The sequence below is a fragment of the Apus apus genome, chromosome 1, assembly GCF_020740795.1.
Source record: "Apus apus isolate bApuApu2 chromosome 1, bApuApu2.pri.cur, whole genome shotgun sequence".
Lineage (NCBI taxonomy): Eukaryota > Metazoa > Chordata > Aves > Apodiformes > Apodidae > Apus > Apus apus.
The window spans coordinates 113,490,389-113,506,544 of NC_067282.1; the positions used below are offsets into that span (position 1 = coordinate 113,490,389).

General features: G+C 39.3%; 1 protein-coding gene across 3 annotated transcripts in view; it reads left to right on the top strand.

Annotated features, from left to right (window-relative positions):
* Positions 1-16,156, top strand: part of GPM6B (glycoprotein M6B) — a 110,009-nt gene that overhangs the window by 17,379 nt on the left and 76,474 nt on the right. Inside the window, exon 1 of one of the 3 annotated variants that reach the window (XM_051630933.1) lies at positions 13,130-13,163. The exons of the other annotated variants lie outside the window; for them this stretch is intronic. Coding sequence (XP_051486893.1) covers positions 13,145-13,163 — 19 coding nt within the window. The 5' untranslated portion in view covers positions 13,130-13,144. Of the gene's footprint in view, positions 1-13,129; positions 13,164-16,156 lie in introns of those variants that run through there. 3 annotated transcript variants of the gene reach the window in all.

Below are 16,156 nucleotides of genomic sequence, written 5' to 3' on the forward strand. Positions count from 1 at the left end.
ACATGCATAGAAGGTCTGACTTGGAACTTTTTTTTTTTCCATAGCCACGCGACGTTTTCCTTAAAATTCCACTGTTACCACTGTTTTCTATCTAGCAATCATATGCATTGTAGTAAGTAAATATTTGGTATTTGGTGGAGATTTTAAGTATAATTTCAAAGTTTATGCTGTTTCGTTGTTGCAAAATATGTTAAATGTGTTATGTTTAGTTGAAAACACATCTTCTGACAGAGTAACAGATGTGTTGAAAAGTGCATTAATTGATTGCCAGGACTACAGTGGAACATGCTGGTTGTGCTTTTCTGAGTTGCATTGTTCAGTTTTCCATAAAAATCCAAAGACAACCCCAAATGCCAGTTAACTTTTCAGTAACAAAGTGCTAACAATTACTTTAACTACAGCCTTCCTGGGTGATTACTCTTCTATAGATAGTTCCACATATTTGTGCATTTAATGGTATAAACTAATAATGTAATAAACATACTATTCCAAAACTACATTATATTGTGAATAAACTTTCATCTCTGAAATACTGAAACTCCTTTAGATGTAGGTGTACATAAGCCTACATGTAGCAGCTAGGTGGCAGAAACTGTGCCTTTTAAAAATAAAGTGATACTATAAACACAGCAACATTGCTTTGTAGTTACTTCAGTTTCTTTAAAAGGAAGAATTCTGTAATCCCTTTTGTCACTGTTTGACTCAGGTTCGACAGTAATGCTCTTGATCCCCTCCCACCCAGGTAGGGAAGGAGAGAGAGGAAGAGAGACCTGGCTGGATTGAAAACTAAACCACACAGATTTAATTAAACACCAACAGTAAAAATATATACAATTATATACAAAATTTGTTCAGGAGTGTGCAAAACCCCTGTTGCCTACCCCCACCTCCAACTCCCACAGCATCTCCTGAGCTATGAACAGTCTGAAAAGTCCCAGAGCTGCTGCTGGAGAGTGCACAGAGTGATGAGGGTCAGGAGAGCTAGAGCCTGGGGGTCGACGGTGCTGGATGGACGGAGTCCTCCCCGGATGCCAGCCATGGACGGAAGAGAAGGGAAGAAGAAGCAGGAAGGAAGTTGTCTTCTGTGATCTCTGACCTTCATCTGAGCTTACATAGATATATGGGGTGGAATATCTCTGGCCAGTTTTGCTGTCTGTCTAACTCAGCCTCCTACGGGGGGGTCATAGATCTCCCCGTAGTGTCTGAGCCAGCAGAGTGAAGGTGCGACCTTGAAGCCCCAGCAGTTAGAAAAACATCCCACCGTTATCAGTCTTACTTGGAACACTCTGCTCTGCTACTAGTTAAAAGAAAGCTCACTGAAGGAAAAAAAACAACAACAAAACACAAGTAAAAGGAAAATTGGCTTCATCCTGGCTCAAACCAGGACACCTTTGTATTGCCAGAAATGTGTCCTTTGAGAAGACAGAAGTAAACAACTGTCTTCCATTTTATTGGTGGCATATTTTCTCTAGGTGTCTAAATGGTCAGAAATAGATTTTTCTGTTGCATATCTACCATCTACATGGTTTTAAAATAAAAATAGTGCAGAGGTGTCTTACCATCTGCTGTTAAGTCATTTACCTGTTGTACCTTTTACAACCATATACATACATTAACCTACTCTTGTGAAACAAGGTTTGCTATGTGAGCATGCCTGTGAGAAAAGAAGCTTAGGGTGTAATTGTTTGGGAGCAGGGACTGTGTTGTGGGCTTGTGTGTCACTCAGAGCTGAAGCTCACCCTTATTTATATGGTGTAGGGCAATTGTTGGAAAAAAATATGGGCGGAAAAAGGTTTTCTCTATTCTAAAATATGCTACCGTTTCAAGAAGAATGCCTTTTCTCTTAAAAGTAAATCAGCCTAAAATGGAATTGCAACCAGTAACAAACACTGTGCCCTGCTAAGAAATTCTCTAAACTTGGTTATTACTGCAGTTCCATGCCTGGCTTTTTCAGTCCTTTGCTGGGCACTGCTTACCTGCAGATGGTTATTCATTTAGGTGTGTTGCTTTAAATTCTTTGACCTTTCAGCTCTTTCTTTGTAGTATCCGACTGATGTCTACCATGGTTTGGATAGGAAGCCAGAGAAGCCTTAAGCTCAACTCCAACAGTTTATGAGCAATGGTAGCTCAATCTTCCTGGGTTTTTCCTTTGTGTAAAACATTGGGTCAGCAATATGTGAAAGGGCTGTCTGTCTTTAGATTCTGTTCATTGCAGCAGATTGTTTAGTCTGCATGGTAGCTGTGCTGTGTCAACAGTGTAAAAAGTACTTCTGAGTGCACCATCTTATCAATGTTACACAAGTTAGTTTGTTTTAAGAAGAATGCAGTACGGTTACTGAAGAAGAACCAGGGTTTGTTGTTGTTGTTGTTGTTGTTTTTGACAGGTTGGGAAATAAATGCCTTGTTACAGAATGGGGTGTGTAAGAAAATGCTTGAGGATACAGAATTTATATTCTCTCTAGATGAACATCTTGTGTACACCAGCTCTCCTAATTCTTGAATTGCTAAAAAACTTGATTCTGTGACAGCCAGGTCTGTGAGAATTCGGAATGTGAGAGCTGTAAGATGGTTCATTTGTTGTGATGCTCAAACTTCATTAAATGTGACACTGACTCAGAAGACAACATGCAGGTTTTCCTAACAGCTAAAATTATCTAGAGCATAGTGTCCTAAACAGTAATGAGAGGGGTCAGTGGATCTTACATGTATGAAATATCAAGGAGCGCAAGTCTTATGCAGTGGTCGAGTAATTTCTAGGATTACTGCAAAGCACTTCCAGCCACTCTTGCTTTTTAACATTGATTTTGCATATTACCATTATGGAGAGGGCATTATGTTTTTAACTACAGAAAGTGCAGTCTGATGGGAAGATTCTCAAGAACATTTTCAAGTGTGGTTTTTTACAGGAATAAGCATATTGACTTAGCAAAATGCTAAGCTTTTCATTAAGGCAATGTGCTGAAGAGGCAAACATCACGTGACTTACGTGAATTTTAAGTCATATCTGTACCTCTTTCTTGGTTTTATAGCTTTAAGCATACGAGTGGAATTCTTTCAGCTCACTTCTCTTTCATTTGTTTAGTTATTCAGGATGCTTAATGGGTAATTATTATCTTTAAAATGCTGCGATGCCTAAATGGAGGGTGATGCTGAAGAGGTTTCTCTATGCAAAAGACATGACTTACAGTTGCAGGTTTAATTTATACTTACTCAGCATTTTCAACTAGTGTCTGTGTCTGCATGCCACAGAAGAGTGATGTTGAAAAGGCTTGTAAACCTTGTCCCTTTGGTTTCTCCTGTTGCCTAACACTAAAGCAGCAGATGGGAAGAAGTAACAGGTATGGCTGAGGAAAGAGGCCTTGCCTTTCAGAAGCTAATGTCAAACTTCTCTTGCAGTGTTAGCTTCCTTCCAACACAGTCTTGGCGTATTATCTTTCCTTCCTGCCTTTCCATATATATTTGTCTAAATATGAAAGACTTGCTGGTTTTAATCATTTAAAAGAGGAAAAGGAAACTGACCATAAAGCAAAACTCCCAAATTAAGCAAGAATAAACCCTGAAAAACCCATTGATGATTCAAATTTTTTATTTGGAGCTGTGTCCCTGCCATTTTTGGAGCTTCAGAAATAAGAAGCATGCCCTGCATGCAAACCAGGCTGTTGCTGTGTTCTATGTTTACATGGGAAGGCAATAGTGTTTGCATGGTCATCCAGGTGATGGAGGGACCTCTGCTTTGGCTACGTGACTGAGAAAGAGCTGGCTGACAGGGGTTAGGGTTTAGAGAAGAATAACCACATTTCCTAGAGGTTGAATGCTTGATGGCTCTTGAACAGAGAAGCTCTTCTTTCCTGGCCTTGAGATGTGCAGTCCCTTTCTGCTTTGTCTACCCATCTTTAAAGATAAATTTTTCCTTGTGCTTTGCAAGTAAAGTTGGCTGTTCCCTGTTAGTCGTCATTCAAATGAAAGCAGAGATCCCACAGCTGGAGCAGGGAAGAAGCACATCTGCTGTGGGCCCTTATGAGCTGCTAATCCCTGCTAGAGGGGTGACTGTCTGACCTGGGTTGCAGAGGAAAGGGAGCAGGCGACATGTAGGGGGATTGCACAAAGGCTGTACATGGGGGAAACACAGAAAGTTGTGGGAAAAGAGGCACTTCTTGTATATGAGGATAAAAAAACAAACAAAAAAAGTCTAAATGGGAGGTGCGTTCAGATTTATGCTTGGGACCCCATCAGTGCTTGGGACTGATTTATCTCCTCATGCAACTTGTGGATGTAGTTTAATGTATTGTTATGTCTATGAATGTCAGTATACGCATTTTATTTTGGATATGTAATGCTAGTTACAGAATATGGCATAAATCAAATGGAATTTAAACTGACATTGTGCCTGTTTAATAGTTTAGTACTCATTTTCACTATTAAATTATTATGAGTTATGGTTTAATATCTATTGGGACCAATGGTGCTGTGTGGCAAATTGTGGGAGAGAAAGTGTGTGTGACTATTACTCATTATAATTCTAAGTGTAAGCAATCTCTCTTTGTCTGACTTCCCCATTTCATAAACTAATCTCAGTTTTAGCTTCAGAGTCACCACTTTACATCTGTGAGCAGTTTCTGACCTGAGCAGCCTCTACTCTAGTCTCAGGTAACAATTGCTTAAGAAATAAATATGGGATTCACAGTCAGATTCAAAAGAATTTGGGAAGCTTTGATAATACATTACATTTTTCAAGGACACGTGGCACAGTATTTTTCAGGCCAGATTCTGATATCCTTTCTTAATGTGCAATTTTTTATTGCAACAGAGTCCAAATCCAAAGGTTGAATATAGCAGATAAAAGCAGCAGAATTTGACCACCTTTTGGCTCTTACTGTGTCCGCTGTGAACTTCAATAATGTTTTTTCATTATGTTTCTGAGATAATCCTGGTTTTCTGCTGCTTGATTTATTTCTAACAACTCTGAAGGCCAATGAATATGGTATTTTCCGGAATGAAGTGTGTGTTTGGAGGCTGGGGGGGAGTGTCAAGCTGGTTTTTGTCCTTTTGTTTTTAACCCCTCTTCCATAGAAGACACAGTGTCCCACAGACAGATAGAACAATGCTATATTCCATTTTAGCATTGAATCACAAGCAGGGTCTTTGGAATTAAATTTGGCGAATTGCCTGGATATGTTCAGCTTTTAACAAGCACTGCTTTGTGCATTAGCACCCTACGCTTCCTCCCTCCCTCCCCCCCTGACGCTGCCACTGAAGAGAAGGAGAAACAAAAAAACTCAGAAGAGAATAAAAGCATCTGTTAGAATGAAAATGGGGAAGAAAGAAGGGATGAAAAGAGGACAAAAAATGTATTCCAGAACAGCTGTCATGTATTTGTCAAAAGAGCTGGACATAATTTTTAAGTTAGTCACACTCCTGAGTATGTATTACTTCCCCCCCCCCCCCAACATTAGGTGCAATGTAAATTAAACACAACGTTTTTGTGTAGAATGCAGATCAATTTTTCACAGAATGCCTGAATGCTCATTTACTAGGAGCTTGAACCCAGGCATAAGCATGTGAATATTTGACACTAATTTGTTCTTTTTTCTGGTGTGTGCAGTTGGAGGTATGCTGCAGCAAGGAATATAGATTATTCTTGACCATAGTAGCTAGGGTAAAGCTTGGATCAACTTTAAGGTCCATGTTAAGACTGTATGTTATTAAACATTGTTGTTTGTGCTGCCTTTTTTTTTTTTTTTTTAATTTGCTGAAGGATAAATGGAAGTGTGAAGCTGAAAGGATTATTTTCCTTCAAAGAGATTTGTGAGAATGTATCTCATGACCTGAAAGAAGGTATCCTGTGAAGAAAAGCACTGTTCTGCTGTTGATAAGATTGTTGTTAACTTATTGACAAAATGGTAGGTGAAGACCTCCTTCCCACCCCACTATCCTCTTTTAGTTAAGTCAAGCAGTGTGATTGTGAATCATCATTAAGGGACTGTTTTTTGCTCAGCTGAAAAAAATATTTATCTCCTGCATTTATTGCAGTATCTTGTTGCAGTCTACCTACAGAGAAAAAAATAATAAAATATTTCAATGAGAATATATTCCTAAAATTAACTGTCCTGCAGTGGCTGCTCCCAGTACTGCATTCCTAAGAGGCAGGAATCATGAGCTAGTGTGCAAATAAGCTAACCCATTAATGAGACAGGGAAGGAAAGTGAGTGGTGCGGTCGGGGCAGCCCTTTCTGCTCCCCAGCTGTGCTGTACTCAGAGGTGCTGGGGTCACTAGGCAAAGCAGAAAACTGAGAGCTGTGAAGCTGAAGGCAATTCTTGTAATTCTTTTGAACTGCAGGCAAAATTATTTCACAGTGAAAATTAAACCAGAGGAATGTATAAGCTCAAATATTTTAAATTTAGAGAGTGAAAGGAAATCCATAGTCAAGTAATTGGTCACAATATATGATGGGTGTTTCTTCATTTGTATTCTATTTTTGACCTAGGGATGAAGGCAAATCTCAGTTATCCTCATGCACTGTGCTTTGGCTTGAATCTCAGAGAAATTCTGGAGCACATGGACTGAGTTCCTTTTGGATGAAACCAGACTGAAATACACCCTCCAAGAGGGCATCTGGAAAGTTCCCACCACTGGAGGTTGCTCAGTTCGTGGGATCAGGCTAGATCTGACTTGAAGTTCACCTCCTTCTCCTGGAAGTGCATGCTTCGTGGATACTGAGGCCTCAGCAGTGACTGTTAGCCCTGCGAGTCAGCTGCTGTCACTTTGCAAATTTATTTCTCAGTTGGTTCTCCAGTGAGCACTTAAAACGTGTTGACTGAGCTATAGATAGCCTTTGTGCTTTATTTGCCAGTGGTTTTGTTATGCAGACAATATGAAGGTCTATTTTAAGAGGATTCATAATCTAAGTTTCTGAATTTATTAGAAGATAGAGGATGACTTTTTAAGCAATAAATCCATTTAAAGTCAGGTGTTGTTTGAATGAAGAGCACATCCTTTTAATGCACTCCAACACCTTCAGCATTTATTAGTTTACCAAAATAACAGTGCATAATACCATGTACCAAACCTCCCTTAAAAGGGGACACGTGTAGCTAGTAAGTAGAAATAGTTGTATCTGATCACTCCAGACTATAGGTATGTTGTATTTTAAACCTGCATGTGGTCTCCGATGTGCTTACAGCAATCCACACTAGTTTTGGCACAAGTCTTGATGAGAAGGTATGGGTCTGAGGGAAGCCAGAGAGATGGGGAACCCTCCTGGGAAGGTGGAGGAAGCAGGAGAGCTCCTGTCTCTCTCCTTTCTGCAACACAGGTGGGCTCGTGCACGCTAGGGCAGGGGCAGGCATGATCTTGTTCATTGAAATGAGAGAAGTGTTTGCACCACAGCAGGGAAATACGGATTTAAAGAAAAAAGCCATTTCAGTAGCCTCTAATTCTGGGTGCTTAGCTAGTGACTGCTGCTAATCTGATTTGTCTGTCTTTCAAACCTGAAAGAAAGCATGAGCTACTTGGATATATGCTATACAAAGCAATCATGTAGGTGATATGTCAATGTAAGATTCAGCATAGGTTTTCAAAGCTCAGAAGTAGTTTTACTTTTGAAGAAAACTAAAGCGAGTCTTTAGGACAGCCCCCAGCCATGTTTGAATAGCTGACTGGGATTCAGAGTAGCATCTGTGCCAGGGAAATGGTGCATGTGAAGTATGAAAAGTCGGAAGGTAATAGGGGAACCACAAAGGGAGTACAGTTATTGTGGTGTATTTGCCTTGGCTTTTAGCTATTTGCTGAGTCTTTTGATTTGTAGTAGTTTGTGTTTATATTTGAGAGAGCAGACTTCAGAAGAAGTAAAACAATGTAGTGATGCTAAAATGGTGGTGTTGAATAGGCCATAGCACAACTTCCATAGTGCGTATTCAGGTGGAATACTGATGGAAATACTTCAATATTTTTAGTCAAACTGGATCTGTACCACAGCTTACTGCAGCCCAGTAGGTGAAATCCTCATCTCATGCTGAGCCTGATGAGAGCTGTGGCTCTCCTGCACCAGGTCATGTCTGCTTGTAGGGGAGGCTGAGCATACACAGCTGGTAGACAGAGCCTGAGGGGGCTTCCTACAAGAGGAAGTAGTGAGGCTCATTAGGCTTGCATAGGCAGGGTGAAACAGCTGTTGGTAAGGATGCAGTGTCCTTGCTGAATGTGTTACTGGAAGGTGGAGGGTCACATCAAATTAGCCGTGGTCTGAGCCTGAAGACTGAGTTTCAACAGTTGGGGTTTAGTTTCATTAAAAAGAAAGCCAGTTTGTGTGCTCTGAGACTTTACTGCAACATGGGATAAGGTATGGTACAGGGGCGTGACTGGGAGGTTTCTGTCAGAAGCACACTTACAATTTCATTTAAATAGTAATTTTTAGGGTATTTTAGTATAGATGCTCCCTAGCTGTTCAATCCCTGTGTGTTTCTGTAAGAGGATAGTGCTAATGTTTTCTAATTTTTTCAATTTATCATTAGTGTTCCATGGCGACTGAATGTGTTCCTGCCACGTTCCTAGCCTTTTGGTTGTTTTTTTTTTTTGTTGTTGTTGTTGACTGAAACATATCACTGGGATATAATTCAGATGACACTGTCCATCAGTACTGAACTGCAATGTTGCCCTTGTTGAAATTTTTCTCCAGCTCTTCACCCGAGTGGTGTTAATGGTGTTTGAGTGTGCACATCTGTTCATTTTGGAACATGTTTAGTACATTCCTTTCGGTGCTAGAGTTTAATTTGCAGCTGGAAAGCAGACTAGTGCAACACTAAATTACTCAGTTTTGTGTAAATGCTTTCTTTGTGACTGCTTTGTGAAAATGATTTATGGGAATATTCTGTATCCAGATATGCTTCTTCCCCTTCGTCTGCCACCTGCCCAGAGTCTGACATCCTGCAACTCTTGTGATAGTCTGCATCTGCTTGCTAAGTATATAATCATTATGTAAGCTGAAGATATGGACCATATAATTAAAGCAGTACACTGAAACAGAAATTTAAATTGCATACCTTTTGGCAGTTGTAGGAATTGAGAAGAATGAAAAATGAACTTTTGCAGATGAGTGCCAGCAAATTGTCTGTTGGGCACTTGAGGAATGTTTTTGTAATCCGTTTCAGTACTCTTGAACTAAAACTATTTCAGAGTAGGAAAAGGGACTTTCACTGTCTGGGAGAGCCAGGAATTGATTCTGGGAAAGCAAAATTAGATTGTTTCCTACAGGATTGCACTTGAATGCAATTTGATTAGTCAGGCATTTTCCAGGGGGAGGATGTATGCAAAGGTAATTCCTGATCTGGTATAGAACTCAGTGATGCTTGGATTCAGCAAAGCTCAATTTTCAAGATTTATGATAATAAGCTGAAAATACTTGTTTTCCCTTGCATGCTCAGTTCTTGATATTTCTTTCTAAACAGCGAGCAGAGAAGGAGAAATGGAGGGTGCCTTTTCAGCCCAATTGCATCTTTGACTTTGCTCAGCTGTTGACCTTGGCATTGGCTAGTGTTCTCGCATCTCATATCTTCTATGAGTGAAGATCATTAGGCTGTACCTGTTTTACTATCTGTGATTTCTAAATGTAGAAGATCAGGCGACTTTCTTTTTCCTTAATAATGATCAGTCCTTACTAATTTAGTTTTAAATAATTGTAAGAGGGAAGTATAACTTATTCATGAAATGTGAGCAAAGAACTGGACTGTTGATAGTTGCCTGTATTGTGGAAGTGTAAACTTTTTTTTTTTTAAGGTGCAAAATGTCTTTTAGAGTTAGTTGTTGGACTTTTTTTTTTTTTTAACATTGACTGGTTGAGGATGCTTTTTGTCTGGCCTCACCCCAGTCATTTCCTACCTACTTCATTGCTAGAACCAACTGGTGCAAGCTTTTTTTCTATAATAATCAGTTCTCTGCTTTAGCAGTTCTAGGGATGGTATGTGAAATTTAAGTGGTATTTCCAGGACCAGACAAAATTGAGAGTGAAGTATTAGACAGAGAAACCATGGGAAGTATGGGTGATAATGATTTGCTAATTGTTTTACAGCAATATTACTGCTTTCTCTCTGGAATGCAGGAGGAAAACTTGCTGCCATTTATGTGTAATCTTGCCTAAAACCCATCTCCATTTTATTCTGCTTTGTTTAATGACTTTGAAAAATACCACATCCAATTCCTGCGAAGAAGAAGCCACCTAGTTGTTTATTTACCATTGGGAAGATGGATAATCAAAATGGAAAAACAAATGTGCTTGCTTTGTGCCCCCATGAGCAAAACTGATCAGACACTATATGGAAGAAGATATGTATTTGAATTCCTCTCTGGAGATGTATCACTGTGCACAGCAATCTCTTGACAAACTTTCTGCCAGTGTAGAAGTTATTTCTGTTGTACAGGCATTTTCCCTGTGCCTCAAAGCAACATGAGTTCACTCACTGTGGCATCTTCAGCATTATACAGCTTGCTTATTTTTTGTCTTTGCTAACTTAATTTACCTAAGTTAGCAAACTGCTAACTTAAAATTATTAAAATGCACTTTCTAAATGAATCACTCAAAAGCACTTTGCTCTTAACAAGATCCATAAATGACTTCTACATGCCTTCCATTTGATTTAGTTCAGTTTGAAGCCTCATGCTTTTTGTGGGCCCCTGTTGGCGAAGTCATTCATGTGAAGGGAAGCACTTACCTAGACATTTTTGTTTTAAGCTGAAGAATGCTGTACCAGTGTGGAAGGTCATGTCTTGTTCACTGGGAGGGAGGCAGAATACTGTTTCTTGAATTGCTTTATGGAGCTGAGTTGGGGCTTGGACTCTGGAATTGTATTTGTTTGCAGGAGACTACTGCTTCTATAAAATCAGTGAGACGTCTTTGGATTTTCCTTCCTGTAAGCCAGTGAAGGTACCTAACGTACAGATGTATGCACACACACATGTACATGCACGCACATAAAAAACCCCTTTTCTACATGATCAGAGTATTTATTGTAATCCCTCTCACCTGTCTTAGCATGAAATGCATATGTTACATTTACTGGAATACATAAAAAACCCACAAAAGTATTGAACTTGCTACATGTTTGTTACAGCTTATAATTAAAATAAGTAAGCTCCTGATGTCCAGCAAGTTTGCTTTTTATTCAAATGCTGTCTTGATGCATTTTGTTTGTTTTTACAGTGCAAATAGATTTATTTTTTTTGTCTCTTATGGGAGAAGACTTTTGGCAAGAGTGGTGGCTTTTAGTGAGAGGCCAATGAGACTGAAGTTATTGACCACCCTGGCTGTTGCAGGAAAAGAGGATCATGCCTTTTGGGTACTTCGTTGTGGTCATTAGTTGTTCAGAAAAGGATTTTTTGATGCTTCTCTCCATGTTCTGTCAGTGTAAGAACCACTCAAATACTCAAAGCAAATTAATAATGGCTTGTTACTCCTTGAGCTGCCACTTTTTTGCAACTGCTTTATCTTGGATTGAGAGGTCGGAGAGAGAAGTCCAGCAGAAATTCCATGAAATGTTTAGGGTAATGGAGCATATGATAAATGAGGCTGAGGGAAGGAAGGCTGGGGTTGTTAGCCAGATCTTATTCCTAAATCATTATGGGATTGTTGCAAAGAAGGTGAATACTTCTCATACGTGCACACAAAAAAGACAGGAGCCAATTGTCACTTTTTGGAATATGTGAAAATTTTTATTGGATATAAGAAGAAAATACTGCAGTGAGAGTGCTTAAGTGCTGGAAGTCGCTCAGAGAGGTTGTGGAAACTGACCTTGGAGATTTGCAAAACTCAGCTGGGCAAGGCATAAGCAAACGGGTCTGACTTTAAATTTAGCTCTTTGAAACTCCCTAGCAGAAGCTTGGACTTGTTCACCTCCAGAGGTGCCTTCCAAGTGACTGACTCAGTTTGCACAGTTCATAACACACCTTTGTGAGGTCTGTGTTGTCCTGTTTCTTCCCCCATTTCTCCTGCAGGTTCTCCAGAGAAATATGGATACATAACTGTGGAAGAGAAATCCCTGATATAAAAAGGACTTTGTAAACTTGTTATCTGAGTTTCTTGAGAAAATCCTGTCAGACAACTGGTCTTTCAAAGAACTGCCAAACAGGACAACTTACTTAATCTGTGATTTGTCACGGTTTTCTTGGTTAAAAAGATCCAAGTAAAATTTTAAGTAGATACTTAATATCTGTGGGATTGCATTCCTGTAACTCTTGGCAGCTGTATGTGACCAGGTAGTGTCTTGTATTGCTTTTTGCAATGCCCAGCTGTGGAGTGAAGACTCTGCAAAGAGGTCAGGTTTCAGCTCTCATTTAATACACATTTGTCTTCTACTCCACAGTTACCATGTAGTCTTAGAGCATATTTCTGTTTTTTTGTTAATGGCAGATACCTTCTGAATGCTTCATTAGTGGAAGATTTAGTATGAGTGTCTGTTGTTTAAGCATTACTAAATGAGTCATGACATTTTATGGGAATTTCTTGTTGACTGTGTGATCACTGTGTAATGCAAACATTGGGCAACCTTAGATGGAGGATGGAAACAGCATCAGTCAACACAAGTCAATTTTCCATTTTCACCTTGAAATAGCAAACATTTCTTTTATAGAGTTGATGAAATTTTCATTATTTCCCTATATATCAGATAGTCAAATTAACTGGTTCATCTGTTACTATCTTTGCTCAAGGATGAATCACCATTTTAAGAAGCCAAAATAAGTAGTGCCACCAGTTTTTCACATTTGTGTTTAAGCTAAGGGATTTTTGTTTTCCACCACTGTGACTCTTGTGTTTCAGTTAAAAACAGAAAAAAATACAAAACAACCAACACAACAACCAAGATGCATACTACAATGCTGTTGGTAGTCAAGAAATGTGGTTAGGAGCTGAGAACTCCGAGTTAGCCTTTTTCCATCACATAACTGTGTATTCTCTGTGTATCTAGGATCTATGGTAACAGGACTGTGCTCCCTTGTGTCACAGTTGTTGGTGCCTTAGTTCTCAGTGCCACTGTTCGCTTGTCAAACACATTAGCTAGCTAGTAAGGGAAGAAACCAGGGAGCTGCACCCTGGTCCTCTGCCCTGTGTGGATCTTCTGTGCATCACAGGATTGCCCACCTCTACAACTGCTTCTGTGCATGAGTGCAAGTGTGCAAGGTAACCTGTTTCATAGGCACATTTAAGATGTTTGAAATTTTTATTCCATGTTATTGCATTAATAGAGTACAGATTTTTTTTTAAGTTTTTCCTTAGACACTAATTTAACTGTTTACTGACATTGAAGACAGCTGTGGAATGTTTTGAACCATTGATACAGGATTTTAACTTCTTGTAAAAATGAGTCTAATATATATATATATGGTGATTTTTAGGCAAATGGTTATTGAAACATATTGTTATGTGGTGAAGGTTATTGTATTGTAGGTTCATAACCAGACTTTTGCTGAATGGAAAAATTGCTTCTAGAAAGCTGTGGCCAGATAGAGCAAATACATATGTTGAATACTTACTTTTGTGGAGTGCAGCCAATACCAATGTATGGAAAGAATTGCATGAGTCTTAGGAGATACTGGAAAGATCTGGTCACTAATGATCTATAAAAGATTTTCAGAAATCCCTGGTATTATTTTTAAATTTTCTCTTGCTTCCTGTGACAGATTTAAGGACACAGATGCCAAAAATCTGTAGTTAAAAGCTGTTACGCATTATCCAGAGAATTATGGTACCATTTATTTAACTATGTAGTTAAAAAAAAAAAAGGCAACTTCTATAAAATTTCATCTTTACAGGATTAATGTATATGAGTATGAAGAGGAAAGAAAAGACCTTAGTTGTACTGTCTTTGGGTCAAGAAAAAACTCAGTGTGATCAAGCTGCTCCTACCAACCTTGAGAAATAATTGTTATGCTTTCAAAATAGTGATCTTTGTGACTGAACAACAGAAAACCTAAAGAATTAAACTTTCCTGTCACATACCATCCAGTAGAAGATAATTGGCTAGCTGAAATTGGTGAAATAAACGTTATTCCCTCTCACTCCTTGGATCAGAAAGGGAATTGTGATATCCCTGATCCTAAAAACCTGCCACATTCCCTTGAATGGGTCTTTGCATTGCTTTGAAATGCAGAACGTGTTGTAAGGGGATAGTTCAAAGTCATGAGACAGGAAAGCGTTGAATTGTTGAAGGTAAAAGCTTCTCCTCCTCTCTTCAGACCTCCTAAAAAGTCTTAGATTGCCTTTTCACCTCTGATGAATGCATTTCCTCTAAGTAGTAATCTGTCACCTATCTAATAGATACAATGCTGTTGATGAAAGTGTTTGTAAGACAAAAAGGATGTAAATTGCATTTGGTAATCATGACACTGAATAAGAGCTCCCATCCCAGCACTCATTTATCTTGCCTCTTCTGAAAAGCCCCCAGGGACTGATGCTGTGAGCACCTCTGGGGGACCTGTTCTGGTCCTTACACCTGGGGCAGGGGTTCGTCTTTGTTCTTTCTGTTGTTCTCAACCACTGCCCCCCACAGTTTCCTAATAACCAGTCTAAGTTTCTTTTTATTTTCATTTTAAGCCAACTGCACTGTTTGTCCCTGGGGAATAGGGACCATGATATGGAAACCTTTCTGATGTTCAAAATCTTTTGTCATGGTTCTTTCTTTTCTTTATAGACTTTTGATCTAATGACAGATAGAGGTCTATCCAAGTCTATAAAATAAAGACATCTGTAGGCACCTGAGTGTGTTGAGCAGCATAAGCATGTGGCATAAGCAGTTGGGGGAATGCACCTGTACATCATCTTCCTGTTTATCACTCTAATGTTGATTTATGTGGCTTTAACCCATAATCCTCAATTAATAACCCTTCATGCTCAGTAACACATAACCAAACAGTGAAGAGTGACTTAGAAATAGCTGGCAACAGTAGTTAGCTACAGTTACTTGTTTATGCCTGTCTCTCAGGTCCAAGCACTGTCTTGTGGGTGAACTGGAAGGGTGGGCATCCTTTGAGGTAGCTGGGTTTTGTGCCTCTCTGCTGTGTGCTCAGACCTGACCACCTCTTGCTGCCTGAGTCAGTCTCCACAGAATCTGTGATGAAACACCCCTCTGCTTGAGCCAGAGTGGGGGATTTTAATCTAATCTTGCTTAAAGGTTCCTGTTCTCATTTTTATGGAGTGCAAAAGGAGGTCTTTCTACTCTTTTGGTTCAATAAGGCCTGCAGGTTCTGGTAAATGCCTCCATCCAAGATCCAAAAGCAGTGCCGGAGAGCCAGGATTGAAGGTTTGTGGGTTTTATGGTTTCTTTTAAAAGTATATTAATGAAGTGAACTGTGCACTCTGCGTACAGAAGTTCTAGATGGCATTGCCTGAAAGCCTTCCTGTTCAGGAAATAAAAAATGGCTTTTTAATGAAAGCTTTTGGATTAAGCAAGAGCTTAAGATATTCCTAAGATTCTTAAGCCTGATGAGCTCATATGCATGCATCCACTGGAGAATCTTTTGCATGCAGTATCATTGCAGACACTGCTACTTCCTGTGTAAAGCTGCATGGTTGATATTTAAGCAGTTTTATACTATTGTGATTTTACTTTTATTTTTTATGCACACTTCAAAAAAAACCAGCAAACACAAACCTTGTATACATTTCAGAAGAGGTTGCTGGATGATGTTTTCTAGCTCAAGTCAGAAAGCCCACAAATTTAGGAGTTTCTCTGTACTGGTACACAGTAGAAAGCAACTTAAAGGTGTTGTGTATGATGAATCTTGGGGTTGTGCTAGCACAGGAATTGCCAGGTACTAAAACTTCTGGCTGTGGGAGGAAATGGTCACCTTCACTCAGTGGTATTTGGTTACAGTGAGTTGACTGATGCTGAGGAGATGTTTGTCCTACCAAAAAAAGTGAGACTCCCAAGAAACAGTTTCTGAACTATTACTGGGACTTCTCTTTGCTTTGACACCTACAGCTGAAATGTGTCTTGCAAGTAATGACCATATATGAAAGAATCAGCACCTGGCTTTATCTTATTTGGGACCTGAAGGCAATAATATAATAGAAATAAAAAATACTACTAGGAAGGGAATTCTTTTGTGTGAGGAATTTTATGTAAAAGCAGTAAGAAAAAAGGACTAGTATTCAAGTATTGTGATAAGACAAAT